Consider the following 21,396-nt stretch of genomic DNA (forward strand, 5'->3'; position numbering starts at 1 on the left):
TCAGTCCTGTCTGGTCCAGCGACGGTGGGTTTGTACCCATAGGCGATGTTGTTGCCGGTGATGTCTGGTGAGGACCTGCCTTACAACAGGCCTACAAGCCCTCAGTCCAGTTGTTACACATGGTCTGCCACTGCGAGGACGATCAGCTGTCCGTTCTGTCTGCCTGTAGCGCTGTCTTAGGCGCCACACAGTACGGACATTGTAATTTATTGCCCTGGCCACATCTGCAGTCCTCATGCCTCCTTGCAGCATGCCTAAGGCACGTTCACGCAGATGAGCAGGGACCCTGGGCATCTTTCTTTTTTGTGTTTTTCAGAGTCAGTAGAAAGGCCTCTTTAGTGTCCTAACTTTTCATAACTGTGACCTTAATTGCCTATAGCTTAGGTATGATAATTTTCTTGTCCCTAAGAAGCTTAATCAATTGGGCCGATGTTCGAGCCGGAGCACAGCCTGGGGAGCACACTATCCTAGTCTACCGGTCATTCCATAATCTGATTATTAAAAATAAAATTAAAAAAAAAATATATATATATATATATTTCACTGTGTAAATTCATTGGGTATAGGCTATTCACTGCATTATTAGGCCTTATTTTCAGCTGATGAATTATGGGTTGCATACGCTTCTACAACTTAGGCTAGCAACACCTGTCTTCACATTTCTCTTTGCGCAATTACGCACCTGGCCTCTGCTGCCTCTCAGCTCCAGCTATTCCTTTAAGCTTGTGGAGTCCCAGGAAAAGCTACAATACAATAGCTTGTGTACAATTAATTTTAGCATTTTATTTACTACTACTAGCCTATCAAGGAGAGATTCCAGAGACAGCGAGAGCGTGCGATCAAGATACACAAAAGTCCTGTCCTCGGAACATCTCATTCCAAAATCATGGGCATTAATATGGAGTGCCCCCCCCCCCCCCCCCCCCTTTGCGGCTATAACAGCATCCACTCTTCTGGGAAGGCTTTCCACTAGATGTCACCACAGCAATGATCCAACTTGCTTCCATTCAGCTACAAGAGCATTAGTGAGGTCGGGCGTTCCAATTCATCCCAAAGGTGTTTGATGGGGTTGAGGTCAGGGCTCTGTGCAGGCCGGTCAAGTTCTTCTACACAGATCGAAAACCATTTCTGTATGGACCTTGCCTTGTGCACGGGGACATTGTCATGCTGAAAAACAAACTTTTGCCACAAAGTTGGAAGCTCAGAATCATCTAGAATGTCATTGTATGCTGTTGCATTTAAGATTCCCCTGCACTGGAACTAGCCTAGCCTGAACCATGAAAAACAGCTCCAGACCATTATTCCTCCACCAAACTTTACAGTTGGAACTATGCATTGGGCCTGGCATCCGCCAAACCCGTATTAGTGTGTAGCCCAAACTGCGTGGACGCTGCAGATTTTCAGGGATTGTCTCCTGGTCTGTAAAAAAACGCTGTAGCTTGGCCACCTTCCACCGCAGAAGTCCGACATTGGCGGATGGATTTTGACAGGGATGTAAAAAAATAAATGGCATAATATGCCTCAAGTGGAGAAATGCATTAGTTTTATGCCCAGCTCACGAGACCCCTTGATGAGGCCCGAGGCAATTACCTCTTCTACCTAATGGTAAGTCCGCCAGTGCTAACAGGCTGGTCATAAATTCTAATATGCTTTGCTATGTTAAACAAATCAATGGCATGCAGCTAGCTAGCAGAGGTTCAATGACGACAAGAGACAAGAACTTCAATAAATAATGATTTTAATAAATATTTTATAAATAGGCAACAACCAGCTGATTGTCGAGTCAATAAGATATTTATGGGATAGCTAGACTAACGTTACTTCTCCTTATGGGATAGCTAGGCTAACGTTACTTCTCCTTATGGGATAGCTAGGCTAACGTTACTTCTCCTTATGGGATAGCTAGGCTAACGTTACTTCTCCTTATGGGATAGCTAGGCTAACGTTACTTCTCCTTATGGGATAGCTAGGCCAACGTTACTTCTCCTTATGGGATAGCTAGGCTAACGTTACTTCTCCTTATGGGATAGCTAGGCTAACGTTACTTCTCCTTATGGGATAGCTAGGCTAACGTTACTTCTCCTTTGTTAGCCAACAAAAGCTAACACAGTCACATCAATCAGCTGAAATGATAAACTAGGTGCACTTTCATTGGTTTCAACTTTGTTTATATTGGCATATCTTTGGATATATTAATTTTAAATAGTCATGATAAATTCATTTGCCCTGGATCAGAGAAGCAGTCAGTCTCGTCACGTTCATATATGCGTGACACGGTGGAGATCACAAAAAAACTGCAACATGTTGCACAAGTCAGATAGTCACACAGCGAGACTTAGCTATTACCCCGCTGTACCCAAACCAATGCTAGGCTAGTAGCATGGGGAAATATTGTCTAGACGCTTTTTTCGAAGGTTGATTGACTGGCTGGGCTGACCATGTAATAGAAACCATTATGATCTAAGGGCCAAACTGATCCTATATAAAGGACTCGGAATATAACACTTTGTGAATACAATCCCAGGTATCATTGACTCTGTACCCTGTATATAGCCTCGTTATTGTTATTTTGTGTTACTTGTATTATTTTTTACTTTAGTTTATTTGGTAAATATTTTCTTAACTCGTTCTTGAACTGCACTGTTGGTTAAGGGCTTGTAAGTAAGCATTTCACAGTAAGGTCTAAACCTGTTGTATTCGGCGCATGTGACTGATAAAGTTTGATTTGATCACTAAGAGTAAGTACCACTAACAGGGTGAAATAGAACAGACAGAAACAAAGCAGCAACCACTCCTGGAAAGTCAATAGGATGCCTCCCAAATGACACCCTATTCTCTATATAGTGCACTACTTTTAACCAGAGCCCTATGGGTAGTACTGCACGAAGAAGGGAATAGGGTGCCATTTGGGACACAAAACAATGAAGATCAAACCTATAAGGGCAATTCCACAGCAGCAGGAGTGTGAAATGTTTTTTTTGGTATCTCAGATTGGTCTCACTTCCTCCCAGTGGAGTTCCTATGTATGTTTATTAACATTTGTATCAAACCATTTTTTTTTTTAGAAAATCAGGATGAAATTTAATTGAATAAGGCCCTTTTTAGACTTATACATGCCTCCTGTAAGAACCTATGATGTGTGAACCGTACACGATACAGACATCTTGGTGTCGTTATAGTCCTTCGTGTTCTGAAATACACATTTTCACATTCATTTATTCAACATAAAAAATATTAATCTCAACTACCCTTATTGATTTTTTTTAACAATATACTCTTCAAACATCACATTTCCAGAGTTGGATCTCTGGTACTTTTCATAATATGACCCATTTTACACAGAAATTGACATTGGTCATGAACCAATCACAGCCCTTCTTTAGGATTGCACATTCAGCAAGTCACCAGCAGAGGGCGTTCCCTTTGAATCCATTTCCCATTCAATGTGCTGGTGGTGATAATAACATTGCTAAATTTGAAGGTATGATCAGAGAGCCCACTCTGGAAATGTGATGTACTAGTAGAGTATATTGTTCCAAACACATGAACTAAAAAAATAAACAATAATTACAAGGGGATAGTTTATGTTGAATAAATGAATGTGAAAATTGTATTTCAGAATCTAGTCATACTCCATATTTTAGAGCACACTATAAGGTTTATTAGGATGACACCAAGATGGCTAACTTGTACGGTTCACGGATCATAGGGTCTTAGAGTTTGGTTGGTTCATGATTGTGCTCTGTCTTAAGGTTTTATAGTTGTACGGTTGTCCGTAGCGACACATCAGTAATGGCTTGACTAGTTTTTCCTTCTTTGTTTTTGTATGTTGACAATTCATTATTTGCTGCACTGCTCATCTCAAAGTAAGTCAGCAGAACTGACTAGAAAACGACAAGATTAGTGATGGATAACCATGGCAGCTTCACATAGGCTATTCTTCTACAGTTAGTGGGAGAACAAAAGGAATGACACGATGAATGAAACCGAGACATGGATCTCATAAGGGAAACAACTAAAAGGACTGACAGAATGGTTGTTCTAGTCCCTAACATTGAGAGAGACCTGAACTACAAACAGGCCAAGGTGACACACTGTACTATTCCAGAGAAAAGCCCTTCTCAGATATCCATCCCCAGACAAAGCTCTGCGGATGAATCAGAGTCCAGGCATTTTTGGGAGGGGCCACAAATTACTTGACCTATCAGAGACCCCAGCCCCCTTCACGAGTATTGAAGAATAGGATGAATTGACCAGCCACTAGACGCTGATCTAGGGACAGTTCTTAGTAGTTCTCGCCCTAATGGTTAAGGTTAGGGGTTGTGTAAGGGTGAGAGGATGCTAGATCTGTGCAGGTGGGCAACTTCTAACCGCTGCCCATCTCCGGTGGAACAGGAAGTATATCCTCTCACTGACCAATGACAGAGTCAGTCTATATCTCACTGACCAATAACAGAGTCCAACCACTTCCTGTATGCGAGGGCGAAGCGTCCCTGCTCAGGGGAGCGGCAGCTGTCCAGGACACTGGCTACGAAGCTGTGCTCTGAGGGAAGAGCAGGGGGGCAGGGGCCAGGGGGACCCCTCTTCAGGCGCTTGGTGTCACGGGGGTCCGGGACCCCAACCCCGTCCACTTCCATGGCATCCTGACCCTCCTGAGCCTGTCCATTCCTGCGCTGCACCCTGTCTAGACCCACACCTCCAGGGCAGGCCGTGTGAGGGTGGCTGCTCAGCCCAGCATCGGTGTGGTTCGGTTGGGGAGACTCGCTGCCGAAGCCCTGGCCGTAGTGGTGGTCCCTCCTCCAGTGGTGCCAGAGGTAGAAGACGTGTCGCCTTGAGAAGATAGTTGTTATGAAATACTGCATGAGCATTAGACTGGAATCATGTCAATGTGAACCAGTACGCTACACTGCAAAGCCTTGAGGGTGCTTTATTATTTATTTATCTGTACGGAATGAGAAGCTTAAAAAATAAATAAGCACTTGATGTTTTTAAAGGGGGAAAAGATACAAAATGATGTAGGCTAAAAAACAATATCCTTATTAATAAAGTATTTGAGGAAGAGCACAACTGTTGTGATCTATACGTGTCTCACACATTCAACAAGGATGTGAACACTGTTGCCATGGCACCACTCACTTCTCCCTATCACAACAAAGCTGGTCAGGATAAACACTTGACTGTGCAGCTGGTCTTTAGCCTCGGGGCAAAACATCTCTCTCCCTCCCTCTCATCTACCTTCTCTCTTTTCTTTCTCTCCCTTGCGCTCTCCCTTTGTTTTCCCCCTCTAGAAAGAAGAATGTTCCACAGCAAAACAACATCAATGTCATGATAACCCCCAACACATCTACTCCTGAGAACATTGTCATGGTCTAACAGATTATAAACTGGGTGGTTCAAGCCCTGAATGCTGATTGGCTGACAGCCGTGGTATATTAGACCGTATACCACGGGCATGACAAAACATTTACTTTTAACTGCTCTAATTAGGTTGGTAACCAGTTTATAATAGCAACAAGGCACCTCTGGAGTTTGGTATATGGCCAATATACCACGGCTAAGGGCTGTATCCAGGCACTCCGCGTTGCGTCCTGCCTAAGAACAGCCCTTACCCGTGGTATATTGGCCATATACCACACCCCCTCGCACCTTATTGCTTAAATAAACATGATTGTCATAATAAAGCATTTGCCACCAATATGGAAGGTAGAGAGACAAACTCTGTACAGTATCTATGACTAAGGCTATGGCTGGAGTTAGGCCACACCCTAGATAAAGAGACATGGAGTTCCTGTATGCTCTTACCTGTGACGCCAGAGCATGTCAATATAAAATGTGTTCTGTGATTGACTAACATTGTAGTCCCAGGTTGAGTGACAGTAATATCTAAAAGACACTAATAACTAACCCAAGATTGGTGTCGTATTGGTGTCGTTTCCAATGGATGGAAAATAAGCATAGATCATAGACCAAGAAAGGAGGCGGGCACAGCCAAGCACAAGCTTGTGAGATATCCAATTGGCCTGTTTTAGCATGCATTCGCACATTTCCATTAGGTAAAGTCTACTCTGAAGTGTGTGTGTGGGGAAATAACTCAATTCACCCTCGCACTCCTTCTAAACAATGCAATTCTTTCAAACTTATAGAAAGGGGGCAAGTCTCCAAAGTGCACTGTTCGTAACAGATTATAGTTTTGGGAAGAGAAAACTATTGAGATTGGTATTGAGATCAAATGTTTCATTGATGACAATTTGCAGAATGTCGGACAGGTTTTTATCTAGCTCCATTTTATCCCATTTCCCGCCACTGGACTTCCTCTCATGACCATATTTGGTGGTGAGTGGAAGTTTTAAACGCATGCTTGAGATTTATGCCCCGTGACATATCTGGGTTTCCCTTTTAGTCTGCGGTAATATTGTCTTGTAGGCTCGTACCTGTGACACCAGAGTGTCTCGTGTCCCGGGAAGGACTTGATGAGGTCAGTACATAGTTCCACCTCCTGGTGGAAGAGCTGGGGCAATGCCGGCACCGAGGCCAGGTCCTCTGGGGAGGGGGGAGAGGGGCAGGGGGCTGCTGCTGTGGCCTCTCCGTTGGCCTGGTGGTGGGGGTTGGCTTTGTGGGGGCTGTGGCTAGGGTTAGAGCTGGGCTGAGGATGGTAGTGTTGGGGAGAGGAGGAGGAGGACAGGGACTGGCTGAGCTCCCTGACCAGAGCCTTGAGCAGGAACTGGCGGTAGTGGAAGCCACTGTGGTCCGACACGTGCATGGAGACCCACTGACGCATAGAGGAGAGCTCATCATGGAGGACCTGGAAGGAGGAGACAGGTCTTACAGCACTAACCATATGCATAACCATTAATCTCATGGTATGTTCATCATCATGGGTGATTTCATTCACCAGTTTCATTCACATGGGAGTTTTTTTTTTACAAGCGAAGGGCACAGCATTATTCTGGAGCAGAATACAATAGCAAATTCACAGAGAAGAGAAGGAAATTAAAGATTAAATTTGACGACATTTGGATGAAACCAGATCAAAGTATGATGACAAAATTATTTAAAAAATGTATGTTGGTTCTAAACTGATAAAGTTGATCATATAGTTATACACACACATCCCCCCCCCCCCCCCTAACTCACCCTTAACTCTCATTTTAATACACCAATGGTAACATGATATTCTATTACCTAGTTCAAATACCGCTTTGTAACCAACATCGGACATGGGCGTGGTTAGGGCTGTGGCGGTCATTACATTATGTCAGCCAGTTATTGTAATGCAAATAACTGCCGGTTTCACAGTAACTGACCGATAATTAACATGAACATGTTTAGCATCTGCGGGCCTTGGAAAATACACATACAATTCTATATGATATCCACAGTCACAATAAATCCATTATTGTAGGCAGAAACATTATGATATGAAGAAAATGCACTTCAGAAGAACAGAATATGAGTTTGCCTACTGCATGTTATCTGGCTATGCTCCGTGCCCTAGGCTGTAGGATTATTCATTTACCTGAAAATATATGCTTATAAATCGCGTGCCATTCTTTTATATTATAGTATTTTACAGTAAGAAGAATATACCTTAGCTGAATAAAATAGAAAGGATATTTTTCCCCCATTCTGGAGCGAGTGCACATATGAAGTGGCTTATTTTTTTAAAAATATATATTTTTTAATTATACTTCCCAATTTCGTGGTATCCAATTGGTAGTAATTACAGTCTTGTATCATCGCTGAAACTCCTGTACGGACGGACTCGAGAGAGGCGAAGGTTGAGAGCCATGCGTCCTCCAAAACACAACCCAACCAAGCTTCTTGACACAATGCACATCCAACCCGGAAGCCAGCCGCACCAATGTGTCGGAGGAAACACCGTACACCTGGCAACCTGGCCAGCGTGCACTGCGCACGGCCCGCCACAGGAGTCGCTTGTGCGCGATGAGACAAGGATATCCCTGCCGGCCAAACCCTCCCTAACCCGGACGACGCTGGGCCAAATTGTGCGCCGCTCCACGGGCCTCCCGGTCGCGGCCGGCTGCGACAGAGCCTGGGCTCGAATCCAGAATCTCTGCTGGCACAGCTAGCACTGCGATGCAGTGCCTGAAGTGGCTATGGTGAGCATTAAAGTGATCATTAGAAACAGGTCCTCTATGCTATATTTAGAGTTATTTATTTGACTACTTAAGTTGTGAATGATACAAACCTTAGAATGTCTTAGAAATATAGGCATATATGGGCTGCATGATGCGACTACAGGACATTGATGATTTTAGAAGGTTCCGGGGGGGGAATGAAAAAAGCTTGCTCTCTGTTCCTCGCCTCAGGCTGCACAGCTGTTCTCTCATCAAGTGATCACATTTTCACCCATCAGACTATTCTCACCGTAATCTTGTCTTTACTAATATGTAAAATGAGTTTTGATTTAGTATGGCCTGTGATTCAATAGACAGGATCAGAGGCAGGGGAAAAATACATGTCAGCCGTGTGCACTCGAATAGCGACTGGGTGTTTGATGTGGTCTTCCATTGCATTTGCATTGATGTCAGAGTGGTTAGCGGGACAATAGAGCCCCGAGTACCAGGCCGTCAGGACCTGATGGTCATTAGCAAGTTGGGCACTACCATAGCATGTTCAGAGTGCATAAAAGGAGATTATCGTGGAATATTTACTGTGGTCATGACCACAGACCTATATCTATCCAACCCTGCCTTTCTAAGGTCATCGAAAGCCAAGTAAAACAGATCACCGACCATTTTGAATCCCACCGCACCTTCTCCGCTGTGCAATCTGGTTTCAGAGCTGGTCATGGTGCACCTTAGCCACGCTCAAGGTCCTAAACGATATAACAGCCATCGATAAAAGACAGTACTGTGCAGCCGTATTCATTGATCTGGCCAAGGCTTTCGACTGTCAACCACCGCATTCTCGTCGTCAGACTCAAAAGCCTTGGTTTCTCAAATGACTGCCTCGCCTGGTTCACCAACTACTTCTCAGATAGAGTTCAGTGTGTCAAATCGGAGGGCCTGTTGTCCGGACCTCTGGCAGTCTCTATGGGGGTGCCACTGGTTTCAATCCTCGGGCTGACTCTCTTCTCTGTATACATCAATGATATGGCTCTTGCTGGTGGTGAGTCTCTGATCCACCTCTACGCAGACGACACCATTATGTATACCTCTGGCCCTTCTTTGGACACTGTCTTAACAAACCTCCAGACGAGCTTCAATGCCATACAACTCTCCTTTCATGGCCTCCAACGGCTCTTATAATGCAAGTAAAACTAAATGCATGCTCTTTAACCGATCGCTGGCCGCACCTGTCCGCCCGTCAAGCATCACTACTCTGGACGGTTCTGACTTGGGAATATGTGGACAACTACAAATACCTAGGTGTCTGGTTAGACTAAACTCTCCTTCCAGACTCACATTAAGCATCTCCAATCCAAAATTAAATCTAGAATCGGCTTCCTATTTCGCAACAAAGCCTCCTTCACTCATGCTGCCAAACATACCCTCGTAAAACTGACTATCCTACCGATCCTTGACTTCGGCAATGTAGTTTACAAAATAGCCTCCAATACCCTACTCAGCAAATTGGATGCAGTCTATCACACTGCCATCTGTTTTTTCACCAAAGCCCCATATACTACCCACCACTGCAACCTGCATGCTCTCATTGGCAGGCCCTCGCTTCATATTCATCGCCAAACCCACTGGCTCCAGGTCATCTATAAGTCTTCGCTAGGTAAAGCCATGCCGTATCTCAGCTCACTGGTCACCATAGCAGCACACAACCTGCTCCAGCAGGTATATTTCACTGGTCACCCCCAAAGCCAATTCCTCCTTTAGCCACCTCTCCTTCCAGTTCTCTGCTGCCAATGACTGGAATGAACTGCAAAAATCACAGAAGCTGGAGACTCATATTTCCCTCTCTAACTTTAAGCATCAGCTGTCAGAGCAGCTTACAGATCATTGCACCTGTACATAGCCCATCTGTAAATCGCCCACCCAACTACCTCATCCCCATATTATAATATTTTTGCACCCAAGTATCTCTACTTGCACATTCATCTTCTGCACATCTATCACTCCAGTGTTTAATTGCTAAATTGTAATTATTTCGTCACTATGGCCTATTTATTGCCTTACCTCCCTAATCTTACTTCATTCGCAAACACTATGTAAACTTTTCTATTGTGTTATTGACTGTACGTTTGTTTATTTCATGTGTCGCACTGCTTTGCTTTATCTTGGCCAGGTCGCAGTTGTAAATGAGAACTTGTCCTCAACTAGCCTACCTGGTTAAATAAAGGTGAAATATGACTTATTTTTGAATGACTGCCAGTGAAGCAGTAATATGGTCACTAACAGCCCTACGTGTGCTTTATATAGATTGGTGCCAACATTATACTGTAGGGTGTCAGCAAAAATAATTAAACATCTACCCTATTTGTTTACAAAGATAAAAAATATTTGGTTAATTTTGAACATTTCTAACCCACAGAATATTATTGTAGATATTTTAGCCACTCAAAAGGCTATTTTACATGGGAATCAGAATGACTGTTCGAACCTTTAAGACAATGTAGAGACATTCGACCAATCAAATGTCATCAGCCATTACATAACCCAAACACCAATGGCTGATCAGAGAGCAGGGCATCTTACCAATAACAGGAAGTGCATATTGCAGTTCCATATCCCTGGCCCTACCATCGCTCCATATCCCTGGCCCTACCATCGCTCCATATCCCTGGTCCTACCATTGCATCACTCCATATCCTGGGAATGCCACTGCGGCTTAAAAACAAGCCATGTGTTCACTGAGGCACAACAAAACACTCTCCATACACCTTTAAATCCCTAGGGCTCAGTCCAGAGGGGTTGGCTGTTCCCAGATCAGTTCAGTGGACCAGAAAGGTCCTATCGTCATGGTCACACAGCGACAGGCCAGAGAGAGATGAGACGTGAGGCAGGGAGGCTGGAGACACACTGTCCCTGTTGGTGATACACTATAGACCCTACTGACTGACACACAGAGCGGCCGGTCGGTCAGGATTCCTTACCTTCCTGGCAGTATAAGACCTGCTAGCTGCCTGCCTTGCTAGAACCCAGAGAGGTTACATTGAAAGAGCAGTTGTTTTAACAGAGACCGTGTACAATTAACATAAATATAGCCTAAGAGGCTGAGAGAGATGAAGATGGAGAAAGAAACAAGGGAGAGAGAGACATATGTAGAGCCCATCTCGTCCTACTCCTACCTTGAGGTTGCCCGGGGCCATGTTCTGCAGAACCCAGATACGATGCGACCAGGCATTGTAGTTGCTAGGGTAACGGCCGGCGGCGTCGGCACACACCTTCATCTCTTCGTGTAGGACCCTGTGGAGGTGCTCACTCAGACGTGTCTTCTCTGCTGCGTCATGCCGATCACCGTCCCCCTGCTCCTTCCTGTCCGGCCCGGGGGAAGAGCACTCCCGTAACACCTGCTGTAGTATCCAACGTCTGAAAACACAGGGGACATGTTGGAGTCACGCAGGCACACACACACACACACGCACTTCAATCACCCTCGGCTGGCATCCCAAAACAACAGCCCTAAACACAGAACCAACCACAACCTAAGCATCTGGTTAAACAACAGAGCCAGGACACAAACACAACATGGATAACACCAATATAAGATGGCTACTTCAGTGAAATATCAACTCCCATAGCATTTCTCTGTATACATGGGGCAATCGCAGTCTTCTCACGCTGCTAAACCCTTTGCTGGTAAGATGAGATGTTGTTTGGAGTTAGGGCTGACCCCAATTAGTCGACTCGTCAATTGTTTGGTGATAGGCTGTTGGTTTTTGCTTTGTCATTATGGGTTATTGTATATTGAGATTTGTTTTATTTTTTTTATATCAATTTTAGGAAAAAGGCTTTAACGTAACAAAATGTGGAAAAGGTCAAGAGGTTTGAATACTTTCTGAAAGCACAGACCACACACACAGTACCAGTCAAATGTTTGGACACCTACTCATTCAAGGTTCTCTATTTTTACTATTTTCTACATTGTAGAATAATAGTGAAGACATCCAAACCATGAAATAACACAATAACACAAATAACACTTCACCTGGAATGCTTTTCCAACAGTCTTGAAGGAGTTACCACATATGCTGAGCACTCGTTAGCTGCTTTTCCTTCACTCTGCGGTCCAACTCATCCCAAGCCATATAAATTGGGTTGAGGTCAGTTGATTGTGGAGACCAGGTCATCTGATGCAACACTCCATCACTCTCCTTCATAGTCAAATAGCCCTTACACAGCCTGGAGGTGTGTTTTGGGTCATTGTCCTGTTGAAAAACAAATGATAGTCCCACTAAGCCAAACCAGATGGGATGGTGTATCGCTGCAGAATGCTGTGGTAGCCTTGCTTGTTAAGAGTGCCTCGAGTGTCACCAGCAAAGCACCCCCACACCACCTCCTCCAAACTTCATGTGGGAGCCACCGGAGGTTGGAACCAAAAATCTCAACTTTCCACTGGTCTAATGTCCATTGCTCAAGTTTCTTATGCCCAAACAAGTCTCCTCTTCTTATTGGTGTCCTTTAGTAGTGATTTCTTTTGCAGTAATTTGACCACGAATGCCTGATTCACGCAGTCTCCTCTGAACAGTTGATGTTGAGATGTGTCTGATACTTGAACTCTGAGGTGCAATCTGCGGTGCGGTTAATTGCTGATTTCTGAGGCTGGTAACTGTAATGAACATATCCTCTACAGCCAGGGTAACTCTGGGTCTTCCTTTCCTGTGGTGATCCTCATGAGAGCCCATTTCATCATAACGCTTAATGGTTTTTGCGACTGCACTTGAAGAAACGTTGACATTTTCCGTATGGACTGACCTTCATGTCTTAAAGTAATGATGGACTATCATTTCCCTTTGCTTATTGAGCTGTTCTTGCCATAATATGGACTTGGTCTTGTCATGCCTTTGGCCTGTTGGGGGAGGTTTTTGACCCACATAAATACCACCCCCCCACCCCCCGTTTCTCGCTCTCTACTCTATAGAGTTGACTCTTGAAAAGCCCTTTGCTAACAGAGAGATTCTGGTAACATCAAAAGGTGGGAAACGGAACCATATTTCGGTAATCCAACCAGTTGAAAATATGCGTTGGTACGATCAGTTGGCGTCTGAGACATGATTACTGATGATAGGACGACAAACTGTATCTTGGAAAATCTACACATTAGTTATCAGATTCACATTGAATTGTTGTGCAATCTAAATGTTTAAATATGAAACTATTTGTGAAAAGATGAAATGTAATTTTAGCTTCTTAAATGAGAGAATGGTTTGTCAGAGAAACTCTGCTCACTCAGAGGCCCCGCCCAAGTGAACAGACATGGGTTGTAAACTATGAAACATGCCTTTCTTTCACCACTATATAAACCCGTTGACGAAAATTCAACTTCCTGTTCCGAGGATGACGGTCCTATGTTAAAAGGGCTCAGATAATAACCTAACGAAATTAGCATCGTGTTCAATGCGAAGGTGATGATCGACATGCCGAAAGGATGAATTTCGACTATACCAGCCAGAATATAGCACGAGCTTAAAAGTATGGCAACTTGGTATGAACTTTGAACTCTTACGCACTCCAGAAGTGATACCTCCTAGCCATTGAGTTAGCCGCTGTAAACGTGGGCTAGGAGAGGACGGACAGAGGATCCATTCTACCACCCTCCAGTTCACCATTAGACAGTCTTCAGAGGACAAGAAATCCATGCTGGACAACCCAATCTACCGAAGCACAGCTCAGAGTAAATATTTATTGCATTTTCCTTTTTCAAATGGCTGGTTATTTAGAATGCATAAGATACTGTATTTACGATAGCATAGCTGCCTACGGCCCGATAGAGAGGCAAAATACTTTTGATCCTCAGTCTTCCCGCTCTTTCATTCAAAACCCAGCCGCCTTTTCTTTGTGTAACCAGCCGTCATATCTGTTCCGTCCGCTAGGGACTTTTTCCTTTATGACATATATTGATTACAAATTATGATCCATTCTGTGTAGATGTAATTCTGTGTGATTATTTAGGTATTTAGTAAAAAAATAATTAAACCAAATGTTGTATTGCTGATTCAACTTGTTAGCCAGGGTTCATGAAGATAACCAAGAATTTACAACTTTCAGATGAGACTGAATAAATTGACAATTAAATATTGACTGCTACTGATGTAAAAGATTACTAGGTCTTTAAGAGTTTTTATTCGGAAGGTAACAGCTCTAAACATTCTTTCGTGGTGCCCCGACTTTCTAGTTAATTACATTTACCTGAATAGCTTAAATCAGGTAATATTAATTACAGAGAAATTATTTGATAGAATAGCATGTCATATCACTTAATCCGGCATAGCCAAAGACCAAATGGGGCAATCTTCTGTATACCATCCCTACCTTGTCACAACACAACTGATTGGCTCAAACACATTAAGAATGAAAAAAATTCCACAAATTAACTTTTAACAAGGCACACCTGTTAATTGAAATGCATTCCAGGTAACTCCACCTCACGAAGCTGGTTGAGAGAATGCCAAGAGTGTGATCCAGGCAAAGGGTGGCTACTTTGAAGAATCTCAAATATAAAATATATTTTGATTTGCTTAAGACTTTTTTTTGGTTCCTACATGATTCCATATATATGTTACTTCAGTTTTGACGTCTTCACTATTATTCTCCGATGTGGAAAATAGTAAAAATGAAAAAGCCCTGGAATGAGTAGGTGTGTCCAAACTTGACTGGTACAGTGTGTCTTCATCCTCCATTACTATGACATAATAATCCCTCTTCACATGCTACTGCTAGATCAGTGGTAGTCAAACTTCTTATTTTCCCTCGAAATTATGAGTACCCCATTTTTTGGGGCAAAAACAATCCCGCAACCCCACCGCAAATCTAATGACAACCTTAAAAATTTTACATTTAGATTTTTACATCAGCAAATAACCTTCAATTCAATAGATTTTCATCTCTTATTAAAATTAAAATAAACCAAATAAATACATTGACTTGATAAGTTGTATTTTTCTAATTATCTTTCAAAATATATATATATATATATATATTGTCACATACAATAATCTGTGGCCTTAAAATTATGGTAACTTTTTTTGTTTGAGTTTTTTGGGGGCGACCCCACTACAGACCTGACATGGAAGACCACTGAGCTAGAGGTGGAACCCCCGTCTGGAACCTCCTCACCGGCAGGCAGCACACAATGACAGGATGTAACAATTCCCACACAACAGCCACGCCATGACCTTGCACGGCACAGATGTTTGGGGGTAATATAGCCCTACCTCTCTCTCTCTCTGGTAAACTGTGGGAATTAGGCTGACCTGCTCCATTCAGTCTCAAAATAAATATCTTACTCATCGCCTTCTCCCTCTTTCTGTTTCTCTGTCCTTCTCCACCCTTTTTCTCTCCATCACCCCCTCTCCCATCTGTTGCTTACGAGCTCTTTCCAACAATGCAGAGTTCAAAGAATATTTGGACAAAATAAAAACAGGTACGAGGCAGTTGAGGTAATATGTACATTTAGGTAGGGGAAAAAGTGACGAGCCAATCAGGATAAATAAACAGCACAGTAGCAGCTGCGTGTGAAGAGTGTGAAAGAGCGTCTGAGTGTGAATTGTGTGTCATATGTGATATATATATATATACACACACACACACACACACACACACACGGTAACACAAAAATAACACATCCTAGATCTGAATGAATTAAATATTCTTATTAAATACTTTTTTCTTTACATAGTTGAATGTGCTGACAACAATTATGTGCTCACACAAATAATTATCAATGGAAATCAAATTTATCAACCCGTGGAGGTCTGGATTTGGAGTCACACTCAAAATTAAAGTGGAAAACCACACTACAGGCTGATCCAACTTTGATGTAATGTCCTTAAAACAAGTCAAAATGAGGCTCAGTAGTGTGTGTGGCCTCCACGTGCCTGTATGACCTCCCTACAATGCCTGGGCATGCTCCTGATGAGGTGGCGGATGGTCTCCTGAGGGATCTCCTCCCAGACCTGGACTAAAGCATCCGCCAACTCCTGGACAGTCTGTGGTGCAACGTGGCGTTGGAGGATGAAGCGAGACATCATGTCCCAGATGTGCTCAATTGGATTCAGGTCTGGGGAACGGGCGGGCCAGTCCATAGCATCAATGCCTTCCTCTTGCAGGAACTGCTGACACACTCCAGCCACATGAGGTCTAGCATTGTCTTGCATTAGGAGGAACCCAGGGCCAACCGCACCAGCATATGGTCTCACAAGGGGTCTGAGGATCTCATCTCGGTACCTAATGGCAGTCAGGCTACCGCTGGGGGCTGTGCGGCCCCCTAAAGAAATGCCACCCCACACCATGACTGACCCCCCGCCAAACCGGTCACGCTGGAGGATGTTGCAGGCAGCAGAACGTTCTCCACGGCGTCTCCAGACTGTCACGTCTGTCACATATGCTCAGTGTGAACCTGCTTTCATCTGTGAAGAGCACAGGATGCCAGTGGCGAATTTGCCAATCTTGGTGTTCTCTGGAAAATGAAAAACATCCTGCACGTTGTTGGGCTGTAAGCACAACCCCCACCTGTGGACGTCGGGCCCTCATTACCACCCTCATGGAGTCTGTTTCTGACCGTTTGAGCAGACACAGGCACATTTGTGGCCTGCTGGAGGTCATTTTGCAGGGCTCTGGCAGTGCTCCTCCTTGCACAAAGGCGGAGGTAGCGGTCCTGCTGCTGGGTTGTTGCCCTCCTACGGCCTCCTCCACGTCTCCTGATGTACTGGCCTGTCTCCTGGTAGCTCCTCCATGCTCTGGACACTACGCTGACAGACACAGCAAACCTTCTTGCCACAGCTCGCATTGATGTGCCATCCATGATGAGCTGCACTACCTGAGCCACTTGTGTGGGTTGTAGACTCCGTCTCATGCTACCACTAGAGTGAAAGCACCGCCAGCATTCAAAAGTGACCAAAACATCAGCCAGGAAGCATAGGAACTGAGAAGTGGTCACCACCTGCAGAACCACTCCTTTATTGGGGGTGTCTTGCTAAATGCCTATAAATTCCCCCTGTTGTCTATTCCATTTGCACAACAGCATGTGACATTTATTGTCAATCAGTGTTGCTTCCTAAGTGGACAGTTTGATTTCACAGAAGTGTGATTGACATTGTGTTGTTTAAGTGTTCCCTTTATTTGTTTGAGCAATATATATATACACACACAATATAGTGTGTCTATGTGGAGTCAATATAAAATATAGTGTGTGTGTGTGTGTGTGTGTGTGTGTGTGTGTTAAAGTGTCAGTGAAGCATGTGTGAGTCGAGTCCAGTGCAAGAGTCAAGAGTGTGTATATGTGTGTATTTACAGTGGAACCTTTAAATACCATCACTTTAGAGGCACTGAAGTACACTACATGCCCAAAAGTATGTGGACACACGGGGGCATTGTCATGCTGAAACAGGAAAGGGCCTTCCCCAAACTGTGGCCACAAAGTTGGAAGCACAGAATCGTCTAGAATGTCATTGTATGCTGTAGTGTTAACATTTCCCGTCACTGGAAATAAGGGGCCTAGCCCAAACCATGAAAAACAGCCCCAAACCATTATTTCTTATCCACCAAACTTTACAATTGTTACTATGCATTCGGGCAGGTAGCTTTCTCCTGGCATCTGCCAAACTCAGATTCGTCCATCAGACTGCCAGATGGTGAAGCGTGATTCATCACTCCAGAGACCACGTTTCCACTGCTCCAGAGTCCAATGGTGGCGAGCTTCACATCACTCCAGCCGACGCTTGCGCATCTTAGGCTTGTATGGAGCTGCTTGGCCTTGGAAATTAATTTCATGAAGCTCCCAACGAACAGTTATTGTGCTGACGTTGCTTCCAGAGGTAGTTTGGAAATCGGTAGTGAGTGTTGCAACCGAGGACATTATTTTTACGCTGTACACGATTCAGCACTCGGCGGTCCAGTTCTGTGAGCTTGTGTGGCCTACCACTTGGTGTCTGAGCCATTGTTGCTCCTAGACGTTTCTACTTCACAATACCAGAACTTACAGTAGACCGGGGCAGCTCTAGCAGGGCAGAAATTTGACAAACAGACTATGACGGTGCCACATTGAATGTTACTGAGCTTTTCAGTAAGGTCATTCTACTGTCAATGTTCGTCTATGGAGATTGCATGGCGGTGTGCTTGATTTTACACGCTTGTCAGCAACAGGCGTTGCTGGAATAGCCAAATCCACTAATTTGAAGGGGTGTCCAAATACTTTTATATATATATACACTATTTTGGTCCACTGGCGACAAGACGTGCATCGTAAAATCGCCACAGTTACTATAGGGCTGGGAATTACCAGGGACCTCACGATACCATATCACGATACTTGTGCATTGCGATTCTATAAATGTATTACGATTTGATACTGCGACTCAATGTTCCAAACATATTGTTCCCCATACGCTGAAAACATAAATTGCTTCATTTAAGAAGATGAGAACAACCTATGAACGAAAAAGCCTGGAGATTTGGTGCCGGTACAGCTAACTAGCTAAAAGTTACCAAAAGGATGGTAACGTGGAAACTCCACCCCCCCACCAGTCCTACCTGTGTATCCATGTCTCAGGGCTCTTGGGGAACTTGGTGAGGGCCAGTTTTCCCAGGTACAGGTCTCTCTCTGGACTCAGGGCTCCACATTGTAGCAGTTCCTTCCTGCCAGAGCAGACAGAGGAACTATTCAATGACATTACATCTAAATGTTGCTGATGTGAATCTTATGTTACCGCACTGTAGTTTTGTGTGTGCTATTTGTGTACTTCTGTTTGTTTTAAGAAACACTGCATAAAATAAATTCCCAAAAGAATAGATCAATCATCTCACACACACAGAAAAATTGTCTCGGAATTTTTTTATATATTTTTTTATGAGTACATAGACCATGGCAGGGCTGCTGACTGTGGTTACATTCTCTGGACAAGGCCTTGGTTTAAAATACAACAGGCACAGATTAGGTTGTGACCTTGGATACGGCATTTGGTATGACAGAATTATTTGACCCGGGCGTTGTATTTGAAGGGAAGACCTGTGTCTTAACGGTGTTGGTTCACTCTGAACTCAGGGGAACACGTAGCTGAGCTGACTGGTGTTAAGACACAGGGCAGTGGAGAGTGTTGGGAGTCAGGTCAATGTGTTAAAGGAAATGTCATCAACAGAACAACAGGTTAGTAGACACAGATTAAACATAGTCCTGGTCAGTTGATAATCTCCTTTGAGCCTATTCCAGGACTAAGCTTAATCTGTGTCTGGGAAACCGGTCCACAGAGTCAAACACCCTTAAAATAACTCCCTGGAATGGTCTTCAACCCTAGTATTACAACCCAACACTAAATCACCTTGGTGACTAGTGATTAGCTGAATTAGGTGTGTTAGTGCCGGGATTTAACCAAACCCTGCAGCTCTCCAGGAAGAGGGTTGAATAACACTGTTATGTTGAGCCACTACCCACTGCATGTGGTTAAAATATGATATTTAGCTCCATCTCCTGGCCAAAACTGGAAGCACAAGTTGCAGGTATCAGGTGTAATTTCAGTGTGCAAACAGCTGGATTTTAAAACAGCTGCTTCACGTCTTGCATCCCCTTGACATAAAATCAACTGCATTTATGAACTTAAGTACTAAGCTTATAACGACAACTGCCTGAAACAAGAATCAACTACCAGGTCAAACATTGAGGCCAGGCTAGTCTAAAGAAAGTCTACTGTGACAAAATATATGAATAAAATCAAAGTTTATTTGTCACGTGCGCCGAATTACAACAGGACCTTACAGTGAAATGCCGAATTACAACAGGACCTTACAGTGAAATGCCGAATTACAACAGGACCTTACAGTGAAATGCCGAATTACAACAGGACCTTACAGTGAAATACCGAATTACAACAGGACCGTACAGTGAAATGCCGAATTACAACAGGACCTTACAGTGAAATGCCGAATTACAACAGGACCGTACAGTGAAATGCCGAATTACAACAGGACCTTACAGTGAAATGCCGAATTACAACAGGACCTTACAGTGAAATGCCGAATACAACAGGACCTTACAGTGAAATGCCGAATACAACAGGACCTTACAGTGAAATGCCGAATTACAACAGGACCTTACAGTGAAATGCCGAATTACAACAGGACCTTACAGTGAAATGCCGAATTACAACAGGACCTTACAGTGAAATGCCGAATTACAACAGGACCTTACAGTGAAATGCCGAATTACAACAGGACCTTACAGTGAAATGCCGAATTACAACAGGACCTTACAGTGAAATGCCGAATTACAACAGGACCTTACAGTGAAATGCCGAATTACAACAGGACCTTACAGTGAAATGCCGAATTACAACAGGACCTTACAGTGAAATGCCGAATTACAACAGGACCTTACAGTGAAATGCATACTTACAGGCTCTAACCAATGATGCGGAAAAAGAAAGGTGTATAGAAAGGTGTGTGTGTGTGTGTGTGTGTATATATATATATATATATATATATATATATATATATATATGTGTGTGTGTGTGTGTGTGTGTGTGTGTGTGTGTGTGTGTGTGTGTAGGTAAGTAAAGAAATAAAACAACAGTGAAAAGACATTTGAAAATAACAGTAGCAAGGCTATATACAGACACCTGTTAGTCAGGCTTATTGAGGTAGTATGTACATGTAGGTATCGTTAAAGTGACTATGCATGTATGATGAACAGAGAGTAGCAGAAGCGTAAAAGAGGGGTTGGCGGGTGGTGGGACACAATGCAGATAGCCTGGTTAGTCAATGTGGGGGAGCACTGGTTGGTCGGGCCAATTTAGGTAGTATGCACATGAATGTATAGTTAAAGTGACTATGCATATAAGATAAACAGAGAGTAGCAGCAGTGTAAAAGAGGGGTTGGGGACACACAATGCAAATAGTCCGGGTAACCATTTGGTTACCTGTTCAAGGAGTCTTATAGCTTGGGGGTAAAAACTGTTGAGAAGCCTTTTTGTCCTAGACTTGGCACTCCGGTACCGCTTGCCATGCGGTAGTAGAGAGAACAGTCTATGACTGGGGTCTTTGACAATTTCTAGGGCCTTCCTCTGACACCGCCTGGTGTAGAGGTCCTGGATGGCAGGCAGCTTTGCCCCAGTGATGTACTGGGCTGTATGCACTACCCTCTGAAGTGCCTTGCTGTCGGAGGCCGAGCAATTGCCGTACCAGGCAGTGATGCAACCGGTCAAGATGCATCACGATGCTGCCAAATATTTTTAGTTTCCTGAGGGGGAATAGGCTTTGTCGTGCCCTCTTC

General features: G+C 43.9%; 1 protein-coding gene across 2 annotated transcripts in view; it reads right to left on the reverse strand.

Annotated features, from left to right (window-relative positions):
* Positions 1–1,721: 1,721 nt before the first annotated feature.
* Positions 1,722–21,396, reverse strand: part of LOC110536408 (protein prenyltransferase alpha subunit repeat-containing protein 1) — a 30,455-nt gene continuing 10,780 nt past the window's right edge. Inside the window, exons 4-7 of one of the 2 annotated variants that reach the window (XM_021622171.2) lie at positions 18,666–18,770; positions 11,264–11,504; positions 6,432–6,802; positions 1,722–4,830 (exon numbers count right to left, since the gene is read on the reverse strand). In XM_021622171.2, the coding sequence (XP_021477846.2) occupies positions 4,440–4,830; positions 6,432–6,802; positions 11,264–11,504; positions 18,666–18,770 (1,108 nt within the window). In that variant the 3' untranslated portion in view covers positions 1,722–4,439. The remainder of the gene's footprint in view (positions 4,831–6,431; positions 6,803–11,263; positions 11,505–18,665; positions 18,771–21,396) is intronic. The other variant, XM_021622172.2, reaches the window with a different exon arrangement.

The sequence above is a fragment of the Oncorhynchus mykiss genome, chromosome 11 (assembly GCF_013265735.2).
Source record: "Oncorhynchus mykiss isolate Arlee chromosome 11, USDA_OmykA_1.1, whole genome shotgun sequence".
In the NCBI taxonomy this organism is placed as follows: domain Eukaryota; kingdom Metazoa; phylum Chordata; class Actinopteri; order Salmoniformes; family Salmonidae; genus Oncorhynchus; species Oncorhynchus mykiss.